This window comes from Silene latifolia, chromosome 7 (assembly GCF_048544455.1).
Source record: "Silene latifolia isolate original U9 population chromosome 7, ASM4854445v1, whole genome shotgun sequence".
NCBI classification, from domain to species: Eukaryota; Viridiplantae; Streptophyta; class Magnoliopsida; order Caryophyllales; family Caryophyllaceae; genus Silene; species Silene latifolia.
In genome coordinates, this window is record NC_133532.1 from 57,207,720 (window position 1) to 57,235,555 (window position 27,836).

The 27,836-nt window shown below is 36.2% G+C and overlaps 1 protein-coding gene across 1 annotated transcript; it reads left to right on the forward strand.

The window, feature by feature from the left end:
* Positions 1–24,454: 24,454 nt before the first annotated feature.
* Positions 24,455–27,493, forward strand: LOC141590117 (uncharacterized). Its single transcript, XM_074410728.1, has 5 exons — positions 24,455–25,223; positions 25,319–25,542; positions 25,770–26,875; positions 27,047–27,104; positions 27,296–27,493. Exons 1-5 carry the CDS (start codon positions 24,455–24,457, stop codon positions 27,491–27,493), a joined length of 2,355 nt encoding a protein of 784 aa, XP_074266829.1.
* Positions 27,494–27,836: the final 343 nt, after the last annotated feature.

A 27,836-nucleotide genomic window follows, 5' to 3' on the forward strand; every position in this document is an offset into this window, starting at 1 on the left:
CCTAATGATCATGCAACGTATGGTCCAGCACATCAATCGTCTTGTTCATAAAGTTCACACAAACACAAAAGTAGTGCTTCCCTAAGGACAGCGGGGTGAAGACAATGTCTCGTTATTATATAGTTTAACAAGAATACACAAATAAGAATTAAACAGAAATTCAAAATGATGGATGGGGCGATATACTCACATGTTCACTCTTGGAGTTTTGCGAACCCTATTGACCGCCTTTCTTGGAAAAATTGTTTTCAATCCGTTGAAATCAGCTATATTACCAACTTCAGGCTCTCTGTTACGTTTAGGACCCATCTTTCTGATAACTGAGTAAAAGAATAAACAAATGGTCAGAATAACGTATTTATGACAACAACTAATGTACACAAACAAACAATAAGTCGCCACCAGATACAATAACCGAGTTTTCATAATACATTAACTAAGTTAAAGCAATATAATAATCGACATATAACCTTACAACAACTGAATCAATAAGAACCTCATATATAGAACAACTAAAGTACACAAAACCCAATAAGTCACTGCCAGATACAATAACTGATTTTTCATAATACAATAACTAGGTTAAAGTAATACAATAAACGTCATGTAACGTTATAACAATTGCATTTTTAAGAATATAGAATAACCGAATTTTCATTCTTACAATAATCGGACTTGACTAAAGTTGACTTTAAAATACTAATCAACGATTCACTAAATAATATAGAATAACTAAATCGATATATTACAATAACTACATCAATATATTACAATAACAGAATAATGTCAAAACAAACACATTATCTTCATCAAAATGCACAACGAAATCACCAGAAAAGAACAACATCAAAATTCAAAAATGCAAAAATAAAATTATGAAACCCTGGAATTATGCGAAAACAATAGGAAATGTAATTTAACAAGAAAAACACAACAAATTGAACTACATAATGAAAATGATCGGATAAATTGAAGAATACACCCACAAAAACAAGAAATTCAAGCAAAAAACAAATAGATAAAAATATGAAATTGAACAAAATCAACGAAAAAAATAGTACAGAAGAAGGAATTCATTACCCGATGAGACGAAATTGAAGATGAAGTAGACTTGAGCACGAAAAAACGAAGAAACGATGAGCAAGGACGAAGAAATGAAGTGAAGATCGTAGTAGAGGGAGTACAGTAGAGGGAAAAGAGGAAGAGAGAGAAAGTTATAGTGAAAAATGAAAAAGAAAAATAAGAGAAACTGCAATCTTTTGGTGAGTAACATGTGTTATACACAATGTGTAACATTAAATCTCAGCCATCCATTTTATTTTAGATGAATGGTTGAGATTTAGAGGGGTTACTCACCCAATATGACCCAACCCATATGATCCTATATATATATATATATATATATATATATATATATATATATATATATATATATATATATATATATATATATATATATATACATATACATATATATATACATATATATATATATACATATATATATATATATATAAGGTTTAGGTGAATCCACAAAATTGGTTGAGTCCATAAGTCCACATCTCTATCATTTGATCTTACAAGATGAATAGTTGAGATTAAAACAAAAAAACGCCCACCTAACATGCAATTAATGCTTTGTCTCCCATGATTTCAATTACCAAGTTTTCTAATCAATTACTTTCTCTTTCCTATCAACTAATTTATTAAATTAATTTACTATCATTTATATTTCAATTAGCAAAATATTAGATTTAAAAAACGAAATTTCATACCCGGGTAAAATAAAAGCGGGTTCGTAAAAGACTTCGTAAATCTTCATCCGGACTCCGATTAAGGCGAAACAAAATCCTAGATTTCTTAATTTTTTTAGCCCGACGCAATGGTAATATTTTCGAATACCATTGAGTTTTCGAAATTTTGAGTACTGCTAATTACTCGGAAGTTACACCCTATTTGCTTGAAATTATCTCTTTTGCTTGAAGTTACACCATGTCCACTTGAAATTATACTATTTTTTACTTGAACCTAATTAATTAATTTACTCATATAATTAATTGGATTCCGAATTAAGAGGCAAGGGTGGTGGGACGGACTAAAGTTACACACTTACTTTATTAAAGTTACACCCCACCTATTAAAGTTACACCTTCAACAATTCAAATTAGATATACATGTGATAAAGTTACACAAATTCAAATTTTATATATACAAAATAACCTTAAAGGACTAAAGTAACAACCGTCAAGGATAAAAGTTATACTCGCAAAGCACTATATTTACACTTTTTTTTGGTAAAATGTGAGCTTTTGTATTAAAAAACGATTACATCAAAATCATTCTACAAGAAAACCAACCTCCATTTAAGCTAAGTACAAAATGAACACCTAATATTTATGGTACTTAGCCAACCACAATCACTAGGCATAGTACAATTTCTTAGTTTCTCCACTAGCCTCCCATGCACTTGTTTTTGAACCTGTTGAATCAATTTTTCAGGCCTGCAAATAGTTAACTCCAGACGAGCAGAGTTTCTTTCCAACCAGATAGCATACAGAACTGCAATCTTAACTACCCTGCAAACTCTCTTCTGCAACTTGGAATAAGAAACAGATTGGTCATTGAGCTTCAGCTGCAGCCAATTTTCTAATCCTGCTATAATTTTTGAAGCGTAGACACAATCCCAGAATAGGTCATCATGTGTCTCCTCCCCCATCTCACAAATGACACAAGTATCAGTAGAACTCAGGCCTAGCTTATACAATTTGGATCTTGTATTTAAAGCATTCCTATGAATAAGCCAACCAACCAAAGCTTGCTTAGGGAGAACTAAGTATCCCATACATCATGATACCATGGGACAGGTGGGTGCACAGCCTGTAACCATTGGTATCCAGCATTAATAGAGTAACCACCAGTAGATGCAACCCAGCAGTTACCCTGATAACCTCCAGCTAACCTATCTTTGATCTTGCAAATGTTCCTCCAATTCCAATTAGAATCAGATGGAGGATGATATGTTTCCCATAAAGTTACATAAACTTATGCTAAAATTACAAACATTCAAATTAATAAATTAAAAATTTTATATACAAAATGACGCTAAAATATTAAAGTTACACACGTGAAAAATTAAAGTTATAATTATAAAGCACTAAAGTTACACTCATGAAGCATTAAAGTTACATAACTTGTGCAAAAATTACAAACATTCAAATTAGAAATATTCAAATTTGTATATACAAAATGACCGTACAAGATTAAAGTGACACTCGTAAAAGATTAAAGTTACACCCGTAAAGTACTAAAGTTACTCCCTTACAAAACTAAAGTTACACGATATATACAACTGAAGTTACACACTATATACTTGAAATTACACCCTTATAAGAATAAAGTTACACACAATATAATTGAAGTTACAACCTTCATCAACAATCATCAATCCAAATAAATCAATCTAAATCTCACATCTTCATCGTCAATCTATAACACCAAAGACTCATCAACATCTTCATCATCATCAATCAATATCGCCAATGACTTATCATCATCATCATCATCATCTCCATCTTCATAAAAAAAACTACAATTAATAATTAAAAAATGTAGATATAATTCATCAAAAAAAATCATACAAATCACTATATTTCAAATTATCAAACCATTTTAAATACCTAAGTAACGATTTCAACAAAATCCAATACAAATTAACAAGAAACAAACACAAACCATTATATTCCGAGCACAACCGATCTATAATGAATATTTTGAAACCTCAATGGTATATAAAAATATCACCATTGCAACGGGCTCGAAAAAATAATAAATTTAGGCTTTATTTCGTCTTAATCAGAGTCCGAATGAAGATTTACGAAACTTTTTATGAAGTGGATTTCATTTTATGCGGAAATGAAATTTTTAATTTGGTTTGCAAATGAAATAAAAATGAGAGGAAGAATGAAAATATAAGAAAAAGAATTAACTAGTTTATGGGAAATTGGTGTATGAGAGACAAACAATTAATTATGCATAAGGAGTTTGAATTGTGTGTTTTTTATATTTTAATCTCAACCATTCATTTTTTGAGATTCAATGGCTTAATTAGATGGGGACTCATGGACTCAACCTAAAATGGTGGATTTATATGATCATATATATATATATATATATATATATATATATATATATATAAGAGATCAACTAAGGTCCTTAGATATATTAAGTCCATAAGTCCTAATGTGGACGGTTGGATCAATCAAACGAATGGCCACGATTTCGCAGTCAAACCCCACTAAACCCCATTAAACTAATATTTTTGATTTACCTCTCTCCTCTTACCCACTAACCCATGCATGCTACACTGTTTGTCCATCGCTATGATCATTTCCTCCTCATTTTCTAGACAATTCAAAATAACTTGCGGGTATTTTTCCCTCTATTTCCTGTCATTTCGTCTTCCTTTTCTTTCTTCACAATTCTGATAACTCCATTTTCATCACTACCAATTAACTCCATCCTAACCAACGCCATTTTCATCACTACAAATTAATTCCAACTCGACTGCAAACTCGCCTGTCTCCATTTTTTTATAAGGTATTTTTTCCATTCCTTATTTAGTGATTTGTAGTTTGTTTTTTGTTAATTATTGCCTTTGTTAAACTATCATAAAAAGAGTTCATTTGATTTTTCAATCTTCAATTATGGGTTTGCTGATGTTGATTTGTCCAATTGTTAATTATGGTTGTGCAGATCAAATTCGAGGTCATTTGATAATTAACAATGGTTTTTGCCAAGAAAAATGCCAAGAAATCTTCCAAGAAATCAATCAAGGTAAAAAATCTCGTCTTGTTTGTATAACTCTTATAAAATGATGTGTAACTTCAATTAAATATCTGTATAACTCTAATCCCAATTGTTTGTCATCTACAGATGGATGTTGTAGAAAGTATTGACACGGGAGTTGATATCCAGGTTAAAAGTTTTGATTTTGATTTATACGTTACTAGATATCTAACTCTGCTTACTAGATGTATAACTTTAGTACTCAATGTGTATAACTCTGGTTACTTAATGTAAAACTCTGGTTACTAGATGTATAACTTTAGTACGCAATATGTATAACTCTGGTATCTAGATGTATAACTCTGGGTTCTAGATGTATAGCTCTTTTGATTCTGTGACCAACTCCTTTTTCATAATGTCAAACTCTAATTGTTATATGTATAACTATACTTCTAATTAGTTTCCATGCATAGAGTTATACAATATATGCCTACAGTTATACTATTTATACCTGAATTTATACAATGTATAGCTAGAGTTATACAATTTATACTTTGGAGTTATACATTAGATGCCTGGAGTTATACCTAGAGTTATACCTGGAGTTATTCCTGGAGTTATAGATTATACTGTATATGCTTACAGTTATACATTGTATGGCCAAAGTTATACATTATTTGGCCAGAGTTATACTTTATATTGCCAGAGTTATACTTTATATTTCTAGAGTTATACTGTATATACTTACAGTTATACATTGTATGGCCAGAGTTATACATTATATGGCCGGAGTTATACTTTATATTGCTAGAGTTATACATTCTATTGCAGTCATTTGTTGTATAACTCGATTACATGTTGAATAACCTGCCATTGTCATAATGTATAATCGGAGTTATACAATATATGGCCAGAGTTATACATTGTATGGCTAGAGTTATACATTACATGGCCAGAGTTATACTTTCTATTGCTAGAGTTATACATTCTATTGCAGTCATTTGTTGAATAACTTCTGTTTGTCATAATGTATAACTGAGTTATACAATATTTGCCTAGAGTTATGCAAAGATATGCCTAGAGTTATACAAAGATATACTTGAAGTTATACATTTTAATAATAGGTCAAACTGTATCGTTATTCGTATAACTCTCCGATTATCTCTTCTTTTGTTTGTCACCTATTATATTATATGTATATGTATAACTCGTATCGTTAATCAATCCCTTTTTTTGTCACCTGGCTAGATGGATGATGCACCAAGTACTGAGAAGGGAGCTGATTCCCAGGTTCAAAGTTTGACCTTTTTATAACTGTTGTCATTTGTTGTATAACTCTGATTTCATTTTGAATAACTTTTGTTGTCAGAATGTATAACTCTTGATATTTTCTGATTAACTCTATTATCAGAATGTATAACTTTACTTATATTTTGTATAACTCTGACTATCTATTGTATTACTTTAATTCACAGTATGTCTATTTCTTTGTTCCAAATATCTCTAATTGCAACTACAAAAGATGTCTAATTTTGTGTGTTGTCCTTGCTTTTCCCCAGATGGTTGAGGTCAAGCCAAGGGTAAAGAGGGTGCATGAAATCACGGTTTCGTGTCGACCTCAAAGACTTGTCTCTCTCATTGAAAAGCTTAATGAGGATCAGGTGTCCGCTGTTAAGAAAATTGGGTTTGGTGGCCTTTTGGAGCTCAAGATTAGCAGCTTCCCACTTGCACACGTTCGCCTGTTCTTGGAGTCCTTCTCTGACGGGTCATATGTGTTCAGGGCTTCGCGGAAGAAGGAGTTTATGATCAGTAAGCATGACGTGCATGACTGTTTCTTGTTACCTTTCGGACCCAACCCTCTCCTTTTGGTGCCTGTGAGCTCGCAGAAGGGGTCCAACGATCCCGAGAATAAGGAGCTGAAGGACAAATGGCGGGAAGCATACGAGGTGACCAAAGGGAATAGTGCAATACCCTTAGGGAAAGTTTACAAGCAACTTCTGGAGTACGAGGAGGCGGACGATCAATTTTGCCGCCTATTTGTTTTGTTCTGTATGTCTTCATTCTCGCACCCACCCCAAACAAATGGGATAGATTGGAAGTCGTTAAGGGTCAGAGAAGATCCTAAAGCCATCCCGCATTTTGACCGGTGCTCTTATATTTTGGACATGATGGTGAAAGCGGGGTCAGACTGTAAAAAGGGGGTAACAATGTTGAACGGGTGTATCCCGTTCCTCATGATAAGCTACTTTCAGCGATATGATTACAAGGGTAAGCCGTGCCGCCACGATCTTCCTTTGATTAAGCATTGGGATGAAACTTCGCTTGTAGAGAGGGTAAAATTTGAGGTGGGTCAAGGGGGATTGGGTACTTTAACCTTGTCTAAGACCAGGTATCCGAGGTGCCTTCAAGACCCCTTATGGAAGGAGTGTGGACAAGAGCGGCATCGGCGACCCGCGTGAACCCAAACTATCATGTTGCTATCAGCCCCCACCCCCTCTTTCCCGCTCAACTTCCGAGAAGAAGTTCATTCGAGATAGAACTACCAAAGCAGTGTCGAGGATGACCAGAATTGAAAGCTAGGGTCGTCGATGTAAGTGCAAACTATTATATATTTCTCGCAGATGGATTCTGTTTCAAATGAACGTACCCATCTATTATAATATAACTAACTTACTATACTTCTTGAATGCAGTGTACTCACGAGCTTTATCTACAAATGCAAAGGAACGCTATTGTGTTCTATTCATGGTACGCAGATGCAACCGCAAGGATCAAAGTCAGAACTAGTGATCCGACGGGCCTAAATCCTAGTCAAGCCTCTCAAGAATTCTTTGAGGGTGAAAAGATTCAAAAGTATGTCGCCGAAGGCAAATGCAGTTGCGAAAGGTCAAGGTTTCTGTTGGTAACGCTCCTGCATTTGGAGAGGTAGTTACCGAGCCCCCCAAAAAATCTGACGGAATCGATGCATCTACGCGTCAAATAAGTGAAGTTCTGTCTAGTCTCGCCAATGATGGGGTGGCAGGGGGTGGTAACCCCGTGTTGAGCCGCGTCGAGAGTCCGTCAAAGCCGACACGCCAACGAAATCGCTTGCGCTTTCTTGGTCAAAGATTATAGAGGAAGTGGGAGGTGATACGAGTTTCTAAGCCGTTGTCACCTGCTAGCCCAGGGTTAGAGGATCAAGTTTTGTGCACCCCCGTCCCAACTGTCGAGAACCGTGTTGTTGGAGGCGAGTTACACCGAGGAGGAAATTGACCAAACTTACGGACGGTCAAAGGACGATGAGGTTCGCCTCTGGGCAGGTGATGAGGGGTATGAGCACGTTCATGGGGAGGAATTGAACATGTATGCTGAAAATGTTGGAAGATTGTCGACATTGACCATGAAAGAGCAAAGCAGACATTGTAGGTTGGCCGACGGACCGTCGAGGATGCTGAATCTCGGCCCGTGGTAGGTGATGAGGTGCATGAGCAAGTTCATGGGGAGGGATTGCAAGAAAATGTTGAAAGATTGTCGACAATAAAAACCGTCGATAAGGAGATGGAAAAATCTACGGTCCCCGTAATTGGGTTTGGAGACACAAGAATTGATGGAGTGTATGTTTTCCACTCATGAAATGAAGGAAGCTTTATGTGGACTTCCAGTGACGGGAGTGGTCCTGGTGGCGAGGTAAGTTTGTTAATTTGCGCTAAATAATTTTTATACAATCGTTTTTTTTTATTGGTCGTGTATAACTCTAAGTTGATAAAGTATAACTTTGTTGAACTTATGTTGAGGCCTTGAATCGTAGTGCCACCGCAACGGCCGGTTGGTACAACTCTTAACCAGTTTATGACTACAGTTATACAGTATATGACTAGAGTTATACAATATATGCTTTGTAGTTATACCTTAGATAGCTGGAGGTATATCTAGAGTTATACCCGGAGTTATTCCCGGAGTTATACATTATAGTGTATATGCTTACAGCTATACATTTTATGGCCGTAGAGATATACATTCTATGCTCACATTATACATTTTATCGCCGTACTTATACGTTTGGTGTTTAATTTTATTATTTTTCATTCAGCCACTCGTTAAAAGGATGTAATTGAGAATGTTGAACAACATTCTAACAATGGGGGTGTAAACGTAGATGTTGTCGATGGTGCGGAGATCACCCCGGGGAATCCTTCAACGGAATGGAGTGGAAATCAAATCCCGCTGACTTTCATGAGCACGGCAGATGTGAATGAGGCATTTGCCGGGGTTGAGGAGCGAACGATTGGTGCTGCCAAAGAAGGTTTGGTAGTTGAAATCGATGGTGCTAGGGTTGAGCCGGTTGCACCACTCCCCCCCCTATTTATGTGCCGCGATGTGACATGATCCACTATCCTTTCTTACGCATTCAACTGCCCCCTTCCGTGTATGGACATTGTACCGAGAACCTAGGGTGTTCTCACGATTGCGGGCACCCGAACCCGACCAAAGACGTATGCTCACAAAGTGGTTGCGATTTAACAAGGAACGTTTCAGACGGTGTTCGGGTGAGGAAGGATGTAATGGATTATGTCTTCGATCAATTCCACGACCATAAGAAAGTGTAAGTAGAAGATAAGTTTTACCTATATTTCAATACGACAACAAACAGCCCCATGAATCTTTTCCCTTGCTGCGTGTCTCAATTTTTCTAATCCTTTGTAGGGAACAATTGGTCACATATCCCCGTCCAAACCGCATAACGCGTATTGATCTCCGGTCGTTGATGCCCGGGGCTCGATTTTGGCCAACGTCATCGATCGCCGGTCTGTACTACTCAATCAGCTTACACACGCGAACATTGCGCAAATGTTTCAAGTTCACGCTGTTTCTTTGGCCTAGGTCACGCTGTAAGTGTGCTCGAACTCCGCAAGTTATTTTGTGACAAACTGTACGTAACTTGTGATACAAGCTGCCAACCCCGTCTATCATTTTTATAGGACCTAGCAATTGCAATTTGGCAAGGCAGGAAGAAAACTTGGTTGTTGATAATTCTGAAGGCTTTTGTGCCTCGTGGGACATGTGGCAAGAGTCGTGTTCTAGTCCATTCCAACTGGACTCCGATATGGTGAGCTCGTATATCAATATAGAGACATTTACATACTGGAATACTACATTATTTTCCTAGAGTTTAACAAGATATGCTTAGAGTTGTACATCCTATGGCAAGAGTTATACATTATATAACTCTAGCTTTCTTAATGACTATAGTTATACGTTCTAGGACTGAAGTTATACATTATTTGTCTAGAGTTATACAAAGATATGGCTAGAGTTATACATTATATAACTCTAGCTTTCAGTATATGCTTAGAGTTGTACATCATATGGCAAGAGTTATACATTATATAACTCTAGCTTTCGGAATGACTAGAGTTATACGTTCTAGAACGGAAGTTATACATTATTTGTCTAGAGTTATACAGTATATGGCTAGAGTTATACATTATATAACTCTAGCTTTCAGTATATGCTTAGAGTTGTACATCATATGGCAAGAGTTATACATTATATAACTCTAGCTTTCAGAATGACTAGAGTTATACGTTCTAAGACTGAAGTTATACATTATTTGTCTAGAGTTATACAAAGATATGCTCGAGTTTTGATGAGTGGCTAACTTCACTCCATAACTCTAGGCATATAATGTATAACTTTAAGCATATACAGTATAATGTATAACTCCAGACATCTGCTTACTGCACATAATGTACAACTGCAAGAATATACTGTATAACTCTAGAAATTGAATGTACAACTCTACACATATAATGTATAACTCTAACCATTGAATGTATAATTCCAACTACGCACAATATGTACGCCTCTAATATGCTAATTATGTTTTATAACTCTTAGATTTTTGGTGCATGTTTGTAGGTTTTCGTCCCGGTAAGCACAGGCGATGAAGATCATTACTCTTGCATTTGCATAAATTTCCTCTCTGAGCAGATCGAGTAAATTGATAATCGTTCTTACGATGAGGATCTTCTGAAATTACCATACGGAGGGATTGCGCGTATTACTGTAAGTCTTATAAAACTGGTGACTAGATTAATTATCAGCTCCATTTGTTTTGTTAATTGGCTTCCCCTTTTAAACGCCTTGCCTAACTTCCGCCAGGCTGATGCAATGGGAAAGTATATGGCCTACAAAGGGCTCGACAAAGGGAAGAAAGTTGAAGGGTTTCCTTTTGTCAACATTAAATTCAACTCGGCAGGAACAGACATACCGACAATGACTGTGGTCTGTACGTCATGGTTCATATGTTGTTGTACCGTGGAGAGCCATTCGACTGTACCTTAGGGACTAAGGAAAGCAATGACCTCGTGCGAGCGGAAATTGCTGTAACCCTTGTCCTCAGTGACATTAACTTGGACAGGGAAGATGTGTTATCCAGGGTAACAGCTTTTAAGGAGCTTAAAGACCGTGAAATGGAGGAGGTGCGTGATAAACAGAGGATAGCCGGCAACACAAGTGGAAGGAAGAGAGGTGTTGGAATCGCCGGAGAGAACAGCTTCTTCTAAACGACCTTGCTCTAAAGTCGTTCAACCTATCGACTCCACCTTCCAAAGTAGCCCCGGGCCGGGACGCCGTCTAGTCGGGCCCTCTCACCGTTAATAGCCGCTCCCGAGGTAAGGGCGATGGCCTTGGTTGCACCACATATTGCGGGAACCGTACGCCGACCTTACAAAGGGTCTCCAAGATGTCAAGATGAACAAGGCATTAATTAGGGATATCCTGGTGTATCGCAAACAAGTGGTTGATTACGTTTTCCTTGATGACTACAAATTTCCAAATGAGTAAGTCATCTAAATCCTAACGTTTTATCATATTAAGTTTTATCAATATAGACACATTGGTTTACCGGAATACTACATTATTTTGCGTAGAGTTTTACAAAGATATGCTTTGAGTTGTACAATATATGCTTTGGAGTTATACATTAGAGGCCTAGAGTTATACCTAGAGTAATACATGGAGTTATATGTTTCATCACCGAAGTTATATATATCGTTAATGGAGTTACACACTCCTAAACTCGAGCTTATACGTTTCATCGCTGAAGTGATGCGTCATTTTAATAGCGATTACCTTCCCATTTAGTATACGTTATAGCCTCGATTAACACCGTCCGAACTACAAAGAACCACTTGTGAGTTATGGCCAGCACGGAACAATTAATAGGTTGCAAATGTTGTCTATGCTCCCTGAGACGCCAATGGATGAAAAAGTGATTGAGTGTTGCTCCTTGTTGCTTAATCGATTGGAGGCACATGATTGCGCGATTTTTCATTCGTCTTTCTTCAGTATCCGTCATATGGTATGGTCCTAATCAATCCTTTAATATGTTATAAGAGTTGCACATACCCTCTTTAAAACTTTCACAGTGGAAAATAAGTCTAAAGTTATACATACCCTCCCTAGAGTTAAACATTTCGTTTTGAGTAGTTATTAACAACCAGTATGAACTTAGGCATTTTTCATTATGCTATAAGAGTTACTGTGCAACTCCAATGCACAACCCCTATAACTCCACTGGTATCCTCACACATATACTGCTACTTGAACAGGAAATAATCTTGAGCCTTGTACGAAACCCTGTCCAACAAACACCGGACACCGATAGGTTGTACAATACGTGGGACGTCTTCCGAACCGATCAGTGGGATGATTTCAGCTTGAAGGCTGATTTAATCTTCGTACCCATTAAGATTGAAGCCCATTATGCATGTGTGTGTATCAACTTTAATTCTAGGACGATTGATCTTCTGGACAATAAGTACTATTCAAGTCCGGGGCAATCGGAGATATGCAAAGCATGTCACGTTATTGTAAGTGGAAGTAATTTGTAATTATGTTCAACTAAAAAGTCTTGTTTCTGCCAGGCGAGCCTCATGAGCGACTACGTGGAGTCTAGGGACAACGAGAAGAACAGAGGGAAAGACATACCGACGTTCCAGTTCCGTCAGATCCAGTTTGCCTGGCATCAGCAAACGATAAACGACACCGAGTCTGGCTTGTTCGCCATGATGCACATGTTAATGTATGAGGGTGAAAGTTTTCGTCACGTTGATCTTGAGAGGAAGGTGAACCGTCGATATTTGGTGATCCAGCTTGGCGCGACGCTTCTCTAGCCGACATGAACATCATCAGGGAAGGAGTTCTGTCCAAGGTCAATGGTTTCATTGGCGAGAAATTACAGATCCTGAAGCAAGTAGAAGCCAGACGGAAAGCAACGAGAGAGAGGAGATAAAAACCTGCGAAAAATAGAATGTATTTCCTTTGATTCTCAGATTTCTTTTTTTTGCAACTCTAGTATGTTGTCAAGAAACTCCTTAACAACTTAGACAACTTTTTGGAATATATTGTTACTATATCATCTTGGTCAGTCATAATGAAAATCCAAGTTTTACAGATAAGTGTTAGAGTTATACACTCTATGAAGTAAAGTTATACAAATTATGTACAGAGTTATACAACACATGTCTCAGCTATGAAAAAAAGGCAAAATTTATTAGACAGCTAAGAGTTATACAAAAAACATCAAGAGTTCTACAAACTGTGTACAAGAGTTATACAACATATGACTACAGTTATGTAAAAGGAAAATTTTATTAGACAGTTATGAGTTTTTCAAAAAATAACAAGAGTTATACAAATTTGGTACAAGAGTTATACATTCTGAAGTACGCTTATCCATATATAGGTAAGAGTTTTACTTAAAGCCACCGGAATTATAATTGTTCTTAAAACCACTTTTAAATATTGGATATGTTGCCATGAACCGAAGTCATCAAAATAATGTAAAAGAGTTATACAACATTAGCTTGAAATTTCACACAACATATTACCAAGTTATACAACTGGAAGGTGTAATCCCCTTCAAAATAGACAAAAGCTAGCTATTAAATACCCCTTCCGTCTCACCGATTTTTAAAGAAAAAAAGATTGTAAATAATTTGTTGAGACGGAGGTATTTTTCTACCGCCTACTACTACAAAGATGTTATGTTTCTCTATTCTTCGTTGTCTTCGTCTTCTTCTTCTTCTTCTTCTTCTTCTTCTTCTTCTTCTTCTTCTTCTTCTTCTTCTTCTTCTTCTTCCTCTTCCTCTTCTTCTTCTTCTTCTACTCCTTCAGATGCTGGTGAAGACGGTGGATGCTCGTAGAAATGGGTTAGGGCAGTTCCGTTTATCGTGGTGTGCCATTTGTTTACAGTTATTACACATGCGCTTTGGCTTAGAAGCCAAGGCAATGGCTTTAGCCTTAGCTGACACCATTCTTTTACCGCTGCCTTTGTTTTTTGATTGTTTTGGTGGAAGTATCGTTACCTCGTCACTGGCCGAGCAACCAAGGATTTGCTCAAATTCTTGCTACTTTGTTAAATCCTTCTTGTACGGTAAAAGTTTCTCATTGAACTCTCTAATTAACGAGCTTAAGTTCACAACTTCAGTCTCACTCGTGCCACGAAGTAAACCAATGGTTGCATGAACTTCTGACCACAACTTCACCATCGCAACTTCTTTTGCATCGCTACTACTATTTGTTTCCATTTGTTCACCATCACATTCTCGATAATCAATTGCAATGCATCCTTTCTCCATCTTGTAGAAACGTAATCAACTGGAATTGTCTTCATGCCGTTAGCCGACAAAATCAATACTATATGTCGGCAATAAATCCCATCCTTTCAAACATCATACAGCTACACTGTAGCCTTGTGTCCCCGTAATCCAATTAAATTATGCCGTTAGTAGTCTTATACATATAATAATAAGAGTTAAACATTATCACGTAGAGTTATACATATGGCAACAAGAGTTATACATTCTGAAAGCTAAAGTTATTCAAACTCTAATCGAGTTATACTACAAATAGTCAGTTCAGTGAAAAATTGAATAAATTCTAATGTTATTCTGAAAGTAGAGTTATACATATGGCAACAAGAGTTATACATACTGAAAGCTAAAGTTATTCAAAATGTAATCAGAGTTATACTACAAATGACAACAGTTCGGTGAAAAATTGAATAACTTCTAATGTTATTCTTAAAGTAGAGTTATACATATGGCAACAAGAGTTATACATTCTCAAAGTAGAGTTATGCATATAATAAGAAAAGTTATACATTCGAAAACTTAAGTTATTCAAAATGTTGTCGATTTATACAAAGAGATAATCAGTTCACCGAACAATTGTATAACTTCTATGTTCAGACAATGTAACTTTGGCACTATATCTAGCAACTTCAGCCAACTACCACATAAAGTTGATGCCAAAATGTTGTTACCTGGTTGTACTCTACGTTGAAACTTTTCTGTCTCGATTGAATCCTTTACGATACCACTTCAACTCCATCGACGTCAAAGATAGCCGACACTCTTACATGTATCGATTGAGCAAATGACCTCTAGTTGGAATTCCTTGAAAACCTCCCGGGTATAAACATTTGACGCATATTCCTCTATGGGTAAATGCGTCCCCGTTTCCGGTGTTGAGTGTCGGTTTTCATGGTCAAGTCTCTTCTGCGTATGCCATTGATGGTCCATAGCGCTTTCAAAACGCATCCAAAACTCCACTAACGTACCTGACTTCTGCTCGAACTTCTTAAAAAACTATTATCGCTCTCTCGATCTCTGGGTTGTCCTCATTACACCACCCATGTTCAAGTCCCTGCAATGTGCCATCACCCATTGGCTCCTTTTATCGTACGCTTCTGTAAACCACTCTTCGTTCAGAAGACCATGCGCTTCCATTATTTCTGCCCACCTAGCGTCAAAGTCGTCTGCTTCTATGTTGTCGTCCCATATAATGTTGTTCAATTTCTGAACGAACTCCTTATAATCCTCCCTTGTCACCCCGACCTTTGATGGCACCTTGTTCATTATATGCCACATGCAAAATCGGTGTCGTGCAGTCTTGAAGGCAAGGGGTACGGCCTTAATAATGCCCGACACCGATCTGTGATAATGTACTTGGGTTCCTTTCCTCCCATAGCATTCAAAAACCTATTGAAAACCCACTGGAAGGATTCATGGTCTTCATGGGCAATCAATGCCCCACAGAATGTCACTGATCGCTTATGGTGATCTATGCCAGTGAATGGCGTGAAAATCATATCGTACTTGTTTGTTGAGTATGTTGGGTCGTACGACACTGCATCTCCAAAAACGGAGTAGTTCCTTCTAGCGGTTCTCACAAACCCATATTGCGCTTCAAGGTCATTATCCTTGTCAACTTCATAATCAAAATAAAACCCCTGCCTATTTTGTGCCATATTCTTGAACCGGTCAATGAACAATTGACCGTCCCGTTTATGGATGAAGCACTTCACATCTCGGTGGAAGTTCTTAAAATCAGTTAAGGATGCACCAATGTTCTCGAACCCGTTTACGAACTCCTTACACATGTTGTACGTCCTAGTTGCTCCTATCCTCAACTCAGGTGGACAACAAATCCTTATCTCAGTGCTTTGATTAATAACCAAGAATTCCTCAACTATAACTCTTTCAGCTATTCTTATTACTTCTTGAAACATATGCATAACTCCATTGATTGATTATGCAACTTCTTATTATTTATAACTTTTAGGTTTACATAACTCTATCATCTCGGTGAATAACTTTAGAAGTTTGCCATTCAATTAGTGGATGTTTGTTTAATAGTAAACTAACCCTTGAGTTGTACATTATCAAGTACTTGTGAAAATCTTCTATGTTCCGCGACATCTTTTGAAACTGACGATCCTCACTCGATACAAGCTCGTGATTATGCCCCATGTGGAATCGGTCAATTACTAGTACTCCATTCTTCATAAATAGCCTGACATGTGCTTTACACCCTACCCTCTTGACTGTATATTTCCTCTGGTTCGCAGTTCTTTTTCCCCATTGCATTCCTTCTTCCTTAATCCCTGTCTCATTTTTTTTAATTACTGCCTCTCGTTTTGGGACATATGTGAATCCCTCTCTGTTGCAAACCAGCAACTTTGTCTTGATTTCACCGTCGCGCCATTTTTTCGTCGAGTACTTCCGAACATCAAACCCGGTCGCCAATGCATAAACTTTATAGAATGTCACTGCCTCGTCGATTTCAAAAAATTGTTGCCCTACACAAGGTGTAAACTCCGCTGCCAAATGCTTACAATACTCAGTTTTCGCTGCCTTGCGACCATCTGAGTAGAATCAAACATCCATGAAATGATTAAGAAATACATAACTTTACACATATACTGTATAACTCTATGCACAGACTGTATACCTCTGGGCACAGACTGTATAACTTTGGGTATATAATGTATAACTCTTACCATATCATGTATAACTATAGTCACACTCTGTATAACTCTAGGTAGATAATGTATAACTCTAGTCATACAATGTATAACTCTAGTCACAGGATGTATAACTCTAGTCATACAATGTATAACTCTAGTCACAATGTATAACTCTAGGCACAGTCTGTATAACTCTAGTCATAGGATGTATAACTCTAGCTACACAATGTATAACTCTAGGCAGAGACTGTAAGATTTATAACTCATTCTACACAATGTATAACTCTTACCATATCATGTATAACTATAATCACACTCTGTATAACTCTAGGTAGATACTGTATAACTCTAGTCATACAATGTATAACTCTAGTCACAGGATGTATAACTCTAGTCATACAATGTATAACTCTAGTCATTTAATGTATAACCCTAGTCGCACTGTGTCTAACTCTCCTCAGCACGTAATGTATAATCGTAGTCGATAATGTATAACTCTAGTCACAGTATTTATAATTCTAGTCATTCAATGTATAACTCTAGTCACAATGTATAACTCTAGGCACAACTGTATAACTCTAGTCATAGGATGTATAACTCTAGCTACACAATGTATAACTCTAGGCAGAGACTGTAAGATTTATAACTCATTCTACACAATGTATAACTCTTACCATATCATGTATAACTATAGTCACACTCGTATAACTCTAGGTAGATATTTGTATAACTCTAGTCATACAATGTATAACTCTAGTCACAGTTTGTATAACTCTAGTCATACAATGTATAACTCTGGGCACATAATGTATAACTGTAGTCAGATAATGTATAACTCTAGTTAGAGTATTTATAATTCTAGTCATTCAATGTATAACTCTAGGCACAGTCTGTATAACTCTAGTCATACGATGTATAACTCTAGATACACAATGTATAACTCTAGGCAGAGACTGTAAGATGTATAACTCATTCTACACAATGTATAACTCTTAGCAAATAATGTATAACTCTAGGTATATAATGCATAAATCTAGTCATACTTTATATTCTAAGAGTTATACATTTAATGAAACGGCACAATATATGGAATGGGAAGGGTTATAAGATTTTGAAGCAGGGATATGGCACAACTTCCTAAACAAAATTCGTATTAATTTAAGCATCAAACCCCAAACATATTAATTAAAAAACAACTCAAAGGACACATTACTAATTATAAATTCATTCCACTATCTCAATAACCAGTCCATTATATCCCTATCTCCACCCTAAACTCCAAACCCTAAATCTTTAAAACCTAATAATAAACTCCAAACTTCCTTCAACAACAATGAATGATACCATTCGTAATACATGCATTATGACCGAGTACAACAAGAGTTTCATACGCCGGTTCTTTGGACATCGAGAGGAGGTACAGAGCTACCTTGAGGACGCTCGATCGCACTCAAGGACGCCAAAAAAATGGCCATGTTAGAGCCGCAGATAATGACTATTAGGAGATATTGCATCTCATGAACGAAACCTCCAAATAGCAAAGGAGGAGAGGATGAATATCATAGAAGAGAATGCATCCCTATATGAACATCTAAGATCTGTATTTTTAGCAATGCATTATGTTTATGTATCTATATGTATTAATTAAGTTCATGTATGTTAAATGTTGGATTTGTTTTACTATCCTCTCCATCATCTTCTTTGTTTTATTTTATTTAATTTGTTTTACTAACAAACGCAGACAAACTAAGCGAAAAATAATTACAGAAAAAAACAATGACGGAGAAAAACACATGCAAATAACATGTATAACTCGGGCACGTAATGTATAATCTGCAGCCATTTAATGTATAACTCTAGGCATATAATGTATAACTCTAGGCATAGAATGTATAACTCCAAACACAACAGATATGCTAAGAGTTATACATTATATTCTAAGAGTTATACATTATATGCCTAGAGTTATACATTGTAGATTGTAATATCGTAGTTCCGAATGTATAACTCTAGTCATACAATTTGTATAACTCTTACCTATATATGGATAATCGTACTTCACTGTAATGTATAATCGTTGTACACAATTTGTATAACTCTATACACAAACTCAGATAACTCTAATCATACAATGTATAACTCTAGACACAGATCGTATAATTCTAATCATACAATGTATAACTCTAGACACAGTCTGTATAACTCTATGCATTTAATGTATAACTCTATGAACAAATTGTATAACTCTAGTCATACGATGTATAACTCTAGCTACACAATGTATAACTCTAAGCATATAATGTATAACTCCAAACACATCAGATATGCTAAGAGTTATACATTATATGCTACGAGTTATACATTATATGCCTAGAGTTATACATTGTAGAGTGTATTACTGTAGATCCAGAATGTGATGTGTTGTACAACTTGTATAACTCTTACCTATATATGGATAACTGCAGTGATGTGTTGTATAACTCCTGTACAAAACGTGTATAATCGTAATCATACAATGTATAACTCTATACACAATCAATAACTCTAATGATACAATGTATAACTCTAGCCACAAACTTTGTATAACTATATCAAAATTGGTTCTTTAGTAAGATTTTTACGCACAATTTAGGGTTTGAATTACGCACAATGTATAACTCTAGCCACAAATCAGAAAATTGTCAAAGAGTTTTACAAAAACCTCCGAGTTATAACACGATGAATATAAGAACTGCATGTGTACACTGTATTATTGAAGTTATACATATTTGGGTCAGAGTTTTACTAAAACCCACTGAAGTTATAATTCGTACTTGATCAAGCTTTTAAATTTCCATCATTTTTTTCGATCAACAACAAGCTACCAAAATGAAAGAACAAATATGATGAACACAATGAAAGTACAACAGTATTAAGAATAATGAACACAAATTAAATAACTATAACCTACAATAATGAACATTCGAACTCACCATCGACGGCAACTTCAATGCATATAATCGATTTCACGAACCCCGATCGTCATTTTGATCGTCTTTTTGTGATGAACAATGACAAATTATTTATTTTCAACAAAGCGAATGAATTTTATACGGAAAGATGATGTAGTTAAACAAAGGGAATGAAATTTCTTTTCTCTTTTTGATGATTTATAATGGATTTGCAAATTATTCATTTTTTTTGATGATTTTTATGGGTTTTGCTTGTTGAGAGGTTTTGAATGGTGAAAAGAGGAGGGAAGCAAGCAAAATGATTTAGGAGGCTTTGTTTATTACTATTGTCCGCGGGATTTGATATGGAGGCAAGACATTAACAAAGAAAGTGGTCCTCTCTCACACAATCACCATTTTCCTTTTTTTTTTCTCTAAAAACCACGCCCTCTCTCCTCATCTCATCCCTTCAATCCCTTCATCCAAGGGCTCTTATAAAGACTTAGGGCCTTATAAGGTATGAAGGCCTTATAAGAACCCTTCTCTCTCTCTCTCTCTCTCTCTCTCTCTCTCTCTCTCTCTCTCTATATATATATATATATATATATATATATATATATATATATATATATATATATATATATATATATATATATATATATATATATATATATATATATATATATATATAGAGGAAGGATCAACTAAGGTCCTCTATATATTTGAGTCCATAAGTCCTATTGTGAGCCATTGGATGGAGGGAGATGGATGGCCAAGATCAACCTCCAAAAGTGTGTTTATGTACTAATATCACTCATTCTCTCCTCCTTCACTAATCCTTCTAATTAATCACTAATTCACTATAACTTCTTTTCCTCTCATCCACTTCTCTCATATTTCACACAACTCATCTTCTCTCTAAAACCCCAAAAAATAAAAACCCAAAAAATCCAAATAAATAAAAAACCCAAAACCCAAATAAATAAATAAAACCCAAAAAATCCAATTAAATCAAAAAACCCAAAAAATCCAATTAAATCAAAAAACCCAAATAAATCATTCATTCTTCTCTTCCTCATTCACCACCACCCACCACTATCCCACCCGACACCAACTCACCGCCCACCACCGCCGCCACCACACCGCCACCGCACCGCCGCCACCTTTTTTTTTTTTTTTTTTCCTCGGTTTTTTTTTTTTTTTTTCGTTTGGTCTTTATTTTCATGTTTTGAGTTGTTTTTTCCATTCATTTTTTGTTGTTGTCTTTTATTTTCTTTTATTTTGTTACTTCTCCTTTTTTATTCATTTTCTCAAATCTCTTCTTGTTATACTTTTTTTTAAGATTTCGGGTTTTAAATCTTGTTATTTGGTTTATTTTAGATTTCGGGTTTGGTTGGGTTGTTGGGTTTTTTGGTTTTATTATTGTTATTTGGTTTTTTGTTTTTGTTATTATGAGTTTTTTTGGTTTTTGTTATTATTTTTTTTTTTTTCATATTTTTCATATTTATTGTTTGATTTTTTAACTATTTACGACTAAAGTTATACATTTTATGACCAAAGTTATACAAAAATGCACCAAAGTTATACAAAAAATTGGACTAAAGTTATACAAAAATGAACCAGAGTTATACAAAAATGAACCAAAGTTATACAAGAATGGACCAAAGTTATACAAATATGGACTAAAGTTATACAAATATGGACTAAAGTTATACAAAAAAAGACTGAAGTTATACAAAAATAGACCAAAGTTATACAAAAAAAAATCAAAGTTATACAAAAATGGACCAAAGTTATACAAAAATGGATTAAAGTTATACAAATATGGATTAAAGTTATACAAAAATGGACCAAAGTTATACAAAAATGAACGAGGAGTTATACAAAAATGCACCATAGTTATACAAAAAATGCACCAAAGTTATACAAAAAATGGACTAAAGTTATACAAAAATGCACCAGAGTTATACAAAAATGCACCAGAGTTATACAAAAATGGATCAAAGTTATACAAAAAATGGACTAAAGTTATACAAAAATGGACTTTGGTGCATGTTTGTATAACTACAGTGCATTTTTGTACAACTTTGGTGCATGTTTGTATAACTGCAGTGCATTTTTGTATAACTTTAGTCCAATTTTTGTAGAACTTTAGTCCAATTTTTGTATAACTTTAGTCCATTTTTTGTATAACTTTGGAGCATTTTTGTATAACTCTGGTCTATTTTTGTATAACTTTGGTTCATTTTTGTATAACTTTGGTTCATTTTAGTATAACTTTAGTCCAATTTTTGTATAACTTTAGTCCAATTTTTTTTTATAACTTTAGTCCATTTTTTGTATAACTTTGGTGCATTTTTGTATAACTCTATCTATTTTTGTATAACTTCATCAAAATTGTATAACTTTAGTCCAAATTTGTGTAATTTTAGTCCAAAATTGTATAACTTTATTCCATAAGAGTATAACTTGTCATAAAATGTATAACTTTAGTCATAAAATGTATAACTTTAGTCGTAAATAGTAAAAAAACCAAACAATAAAAAAAATAAAATCAAAACATACGTATAACTCTAGTCATATAATGTATAACTCTAGTCACAGTTTGTATAACTCTAGTCAATTTTTTGTATAACTTTAGTCCAATTTTTGTATAACTTTAGTCTTTTTTTGTATAACTTTGGTCATAAAATGTATAACTTTGGTCATAAAATGTATAACTTTAGTCATAAAATGTATAACTTTAGTCGTAAATAGTAAAAAAATCAAACAATAAATATGAAAAATCAAAAACAAAAAAAATAATAACAAAAACCAAAAAACTCATAATAACAAAAACAAAAAACCAAATAACAATAATAAAACCAAAAAACCAACAACCCAACCCAACCCGAAATCTGAAATAAACCAAATAACAATAAAAAAAAACCAAATTTAAATATCGTGTGTATAACTCTAATGTTTTAAGTGTATAACTTTAGCCATACATAGTATAACTTTAATGTTTTATGTGTATAACCAACAAAAAAATTAATAACCAACAAAAATTAAAAACCAAATAACAATTACAAAATAAAGTAAATATGACAAAAACACAAAAAAACCAATAGATCTAAAAAAAACAACACCACACAAAATTAATACCAAATCTCAAATAATAATAAAAATAACTAAACAAAAAAAAATAAAAACCCATACAAAAACAGATCACTGACAATAAACACCAAAAAAAAAAAAAAAAAAAAAAAAAAAAAAAATGGAAGAGATCTGAGAAACCGAAAAAAACAAACCAACAAAATATAAACAAAATCGAAAATCAAGAAAACAATGATCGAAAAAAAAAGAAGGAAAGGAAGAGGAAGGCCGAAGGAGAGCGTGTGGCGGCAGGGAGGTCGGGATCTGGTGTGTTGCGGGGTCATTGTTCGGAGGGAGGTCGGGATAGGGAGGCAAGGGGAAGGCCGAAGGAGGGCGGCGTGTGGCGGCAGGGAGGTCGGGATCTGGTCGTGGCCGGTTCGTGGCAGGAGGGAGGACGGTATGGGGTGGTTCGTGGTTGTTGGTTGTGCGGTTGTGGGGTGGTTCGTGGCAGGAGGGAGGACGGTATGGTGGTGGTGAATGGTGGTGGAAGGGTGGTTTTTTTGGTTTTTTTTTTTTTTTGTTTTTGTTTGGTTTTTTTTTTAGTTTCAGTTTGGGTTTTTTTTTTGTTTAGAGAGGGTGGGAGAAAATGAGAGAGAAAGAGTGAATGTGAGAAATGAGAGAGGATGAGTGAATGAGGAAGTGAGTTGGGAGATTAGAATGGTGGAAGAGTTGTACACAATTAGGTAGAGTTATACACAATTAGGGAAGGAGATTAGGGAGGGAGATTTGTAGCCCTCCATTGAGATGTAATCTCATCCCTCCATCCCTTCCATCCAAAGGCCCTTATAAGGACTTAGGGCCTTATATGATAAGAGGACCTTATAAGAACCACTCTCTCTCTATATATATATATATATATATATATATATATATATATATATATATATATATATATATATATATATATATATATATATATATATATATATATATATATTCGGGATCATATGAGAACCACTAGGATGATGAGAACCATGAGAACCACTAATAATAATAATAATAATAATAATAATAATAATAATAATAATAATAATAATAATAATAATAATAATAATAATAATAATAATAATAATAATAATAATAATAATAATAATAATAATAATAATAATAATAATAATAATAATAATAATAATAATAATAATAATAATAATAATAATAATAATAATAATAATAATAATAATAATAGTAATATCCGGCTCTCTCTCTTATTTCTCTCTCTACAAATCCTCTCTTTAGCGACGATTTCTTGCGTAGCAATCCAGCTTGCTGGAACTCGCCGCCCATGGCCAGGGGCCGGCCGCCGAGAGCAATGGGTCCTCCTCAACCCATTGGCTCTACTGTGACATCTCTTTCTTCTGGTTCTATTTCTCAATCGGCTGCCTCAACGTCTACTTCAACCCCTGTTGTGGATCCTTCTTCCGCTGACCCCACTCCTGAGGATTCATCTTCGGAGAAGACTACGGCTGAACCGATCCCTTCTAAGGAAGTCCCTAAGAAGTCTTATTCTCAGGTGTTGAAGAATTCCTCAAAAGGTATGAATCTCTCTTATGTCCCTTCTGAGGCGAATTCCCCAGTTATCATTGACGAGGAGGACATTGTGAAGGAAGTGGAGTATTGGCAAACTACTTTGGTTGGGACTGTTCTAGGAAAGCAATCAACTTTGGTTCAAATTGAAACCCTAGTCTCTAAATACTGGACCCATATTACTACTCCTGAGATTATGTATTTCTCAAAGGGGTGGTATTATTTTCGCTTTGCAAGTGTGGAGGATATGCAGAAAATCCGTTCTGATACTTGGAATGTTAATGGATTTCCTTTGGTGTTCAAACCCTGGAGCCCTACAGTGATAGATGAGCTTAACATTACTCATGTTCCTGTCTGGGTCCTTTTCCCCAGTCTTGACCCTTGCTTTTGGTCTAAGTCTGCCTTGAGTAAGGTCGCTAGTGCTGTGGGTAACCCAATTTGTGCAGACGAGCATACTACACACAAGAGTAAGCTTGCCTTTGCACGAATTCTGGTGGATGTGGACCTGTCTAAGGAGTTGCCTAAGGCTATCCAGATAAACTCTCCTTATCGTGGTATGTTCTTTGCGAGAAGGTGGAGTATGAGTGGGTTCCCCATTTTTGCACCGTGTGTAAGAAGGTGGGCCATTCAAAGGAAAGATGCAATATAGCTAATCCTAAGCCTAAACCAGTGTACAGGCCTAAACCAGTGGTCCCAACTCAGGTTCAGGTGGCCTCTATTGCTACCCCCTCTGCTGGGAAACTATCCACATCAGGATCCTCAAAATCTAAACCTGCTACATCACCTAAGAAAACTGTGGCTATTAACCTCTCTAATAGGTTTGCCCATTTACAAAATGAACCTATTCTGGAACCTGTTGAGCCTGACCCTGTGGTAATTCAATGCTGAGGATGATATCTTTATTCAAAATAGAATCCAATGGAACCATCCGAGCATGACCTAGTGGCAACTACCTTGTCTGAGGAGAATGACTTCTCTCAGCAAGAGGAGGGTATCTTGGTGGAGCCAGGGGGTTCTCCCTCCTCATGATTCTCTCTTCTTGGAACATAAGGGGGCTCAATGACCCCCTTAAGCAGCAAGAAGTTCTACACTTCTTGCAGGAGAATAAAGTAGATTGTGGAGCTATTCTTGAGACTCACGTCAAATCTAAAGCTCTTATGGATATCTATAGGTCTTCTTTTTCTGGTTTTCATTTGGTGCACAATACTGCCTCTCATAGTAATGGTTGTATTTGGGTTCTTTGGAGGTTTACTGTGGTTATGCTCACTGTCCTTTCCCACTCTGCCCAGCATATACACTGTCTCTTGTTGCATCATGCTTCTCAAATGAGCTATGAGGTGACTTTTGTGTATGCTTTTAATACTAGATTGGAGAGGCAATATCTCTGGCAATTGCTGTCTGATATCTCTAAAACAGTCTCCCACCCTTGGGTCTGTATGGGAGATTTTAATGTGGTTCTCAATGTGGAGGAAAGACTTGGCAGTGCTCACCTTCACATGGTTGATATGAAGGAGTTTGGTTCATGCTTGGACACTTGTGGTCTTGTGGATCATCCTGCTACTGGGTGTCACTTCACTTGGAATAATAAGCAGGGGGATGGGCTAAGGTGGGCTAAACTGGATAGAACTCTCACAAATTCGCATTGGGTCACTGCTGTAGGATCTAGTGCTTCTTTCCTTACAGCAGGGGTCTCTGACCACTCTCCTGGTATGGTTGTCATTCAAGATCATTGTAGGACTGTTAGGAGGAATTTCAAGTTCATGAACTGTTGGGCTCTCTCCCCTCAGTTTATGAGTCTTGTGAGGAGTAATTGGACCCAGGTCAATGTTGGAGGGAAAATAGCTTCTCTTTTTTTCAAGCTTAAGGGATTGAAAAAACCTCTAAGGGAGCTTCATCTTTCCTCTTTCAGTGGTTTGACTGCCAGGGTGAAATCTGCTAAAGCTGCTTTGCTCTCCTGTCAGGAGCAGCTCCAGCTATCTCCTTTGGATACTCAGCTGTTGCTCCATGAGAAGCAGCTCCAGGTGGAGTACTCCCAAATTAAACGTGCTGAAATGCAGGATTTGGTGCAAAGGGCTAAAGTCAATGATGTCAAGTTGGGTGATGGCTGTACTAAATTTTTCTATAATAAGATTGCAGCTAGAAAGGCTAGAAACACTATTGGGAGTATTTTGGATGAGAATGGGAAACGAGGACTGGACTATCGGATGTAGGCTGCTGGTTTGTTTCCTACTATCGAACTTACTTGGCTCTTCTTCCTCTGTTGCCCCTCTTCCCCCGAGCTCTTCCATCATGGCCTTCTCCCCCAGGCCTCTCATCCTGGGCTAGTCACACCTGTTCAGGCTAGAGAAATTCTTGATGCTCTGAAATCTATTGATAGGAACAAGAGTCCTGGTACTGATGGATACCCTACTGGCTTTTTCTTAGATGCATGGGAGGTGGTGGGGCATGATTTTAAGGAGGCCGCATGATTTCTTTCAACATAGCAAGCTCCCTAAATCTGCTACTTCTACTCTTCTGTTCTGGTTCCTAAAATGGACACTCCCTCCTCGATTAAAGACTTGGACCCATTGCTTGCTGTACTACTTTCTATAAAGTGGTCAGTAAGATTTTGGCCACTAGATTGCAGGGTGTGCTGCCTCACATTATTGGCCCTGAGCAAGCTGCCTTTATAGCTAACAGGGATCTTTCTGACAACTCTATGATGGCTTATGAGCTAGCATCTAAGTATGGTAGAGCCTATCTCACTCCTAGGTGTTTACTTAAGGTGGATATTAGGAAAGCCTTTGATTACTCGTTAGTTGGGATTTTCTCCATAGTGCCTTAAAGCTTTTTGGTTTCCCCCTAAATTTGTGGAATGGATAATGGCTTTGTTTACTCCACCTTATTATTCCCTTAGTATCAATGGAGGTGTGGAGGGCTTCTTTTCTGGGAAGAAAGGATTAAGACAGGGAGATCCTCTCTCCCCTTACACTTTGTCATTTGTATGGAGGTGTTGTCCGGGCTACTCGGAGGTTGCCAAGGTATGATGGGTTTTCCTACCATCCTAAATGTGTCCAACTGAACTTGACTCATCTTGTCTTTGCTGATGACTTGCTGGTCTTCACAAGGGGTGATCTCCCTTCCTTTGCTTCTTTGTGGCTCAATGTCTTGATCGCTTTGATTTACTA

Excerpts from the sequence above, each read along its gene's own strand:
- LOC141590117 (XM_074410728.1), top strand. The coding sequence starts at position 24,455 with ATGGGTCCTCCTCAACCCATTGGCTCTACTGTGACATCTCTTTCTTCT. Across the intron at positions 25,224-25,318 it reads GATAAACTCTCCTTATCGTG|CTAATCCTAAGCCTAAACCA; the intron begins GTATGTTCTTTG and ends GATGCAATATAG. Across the intron at positions 27,105-27,295 it reads TTTTCTTAGATGCATGGGAG|GGTGTGCTGCCTCACATTAT; the intron begins GTGGTGGGGCAT and ends ACTAGATTGCAG.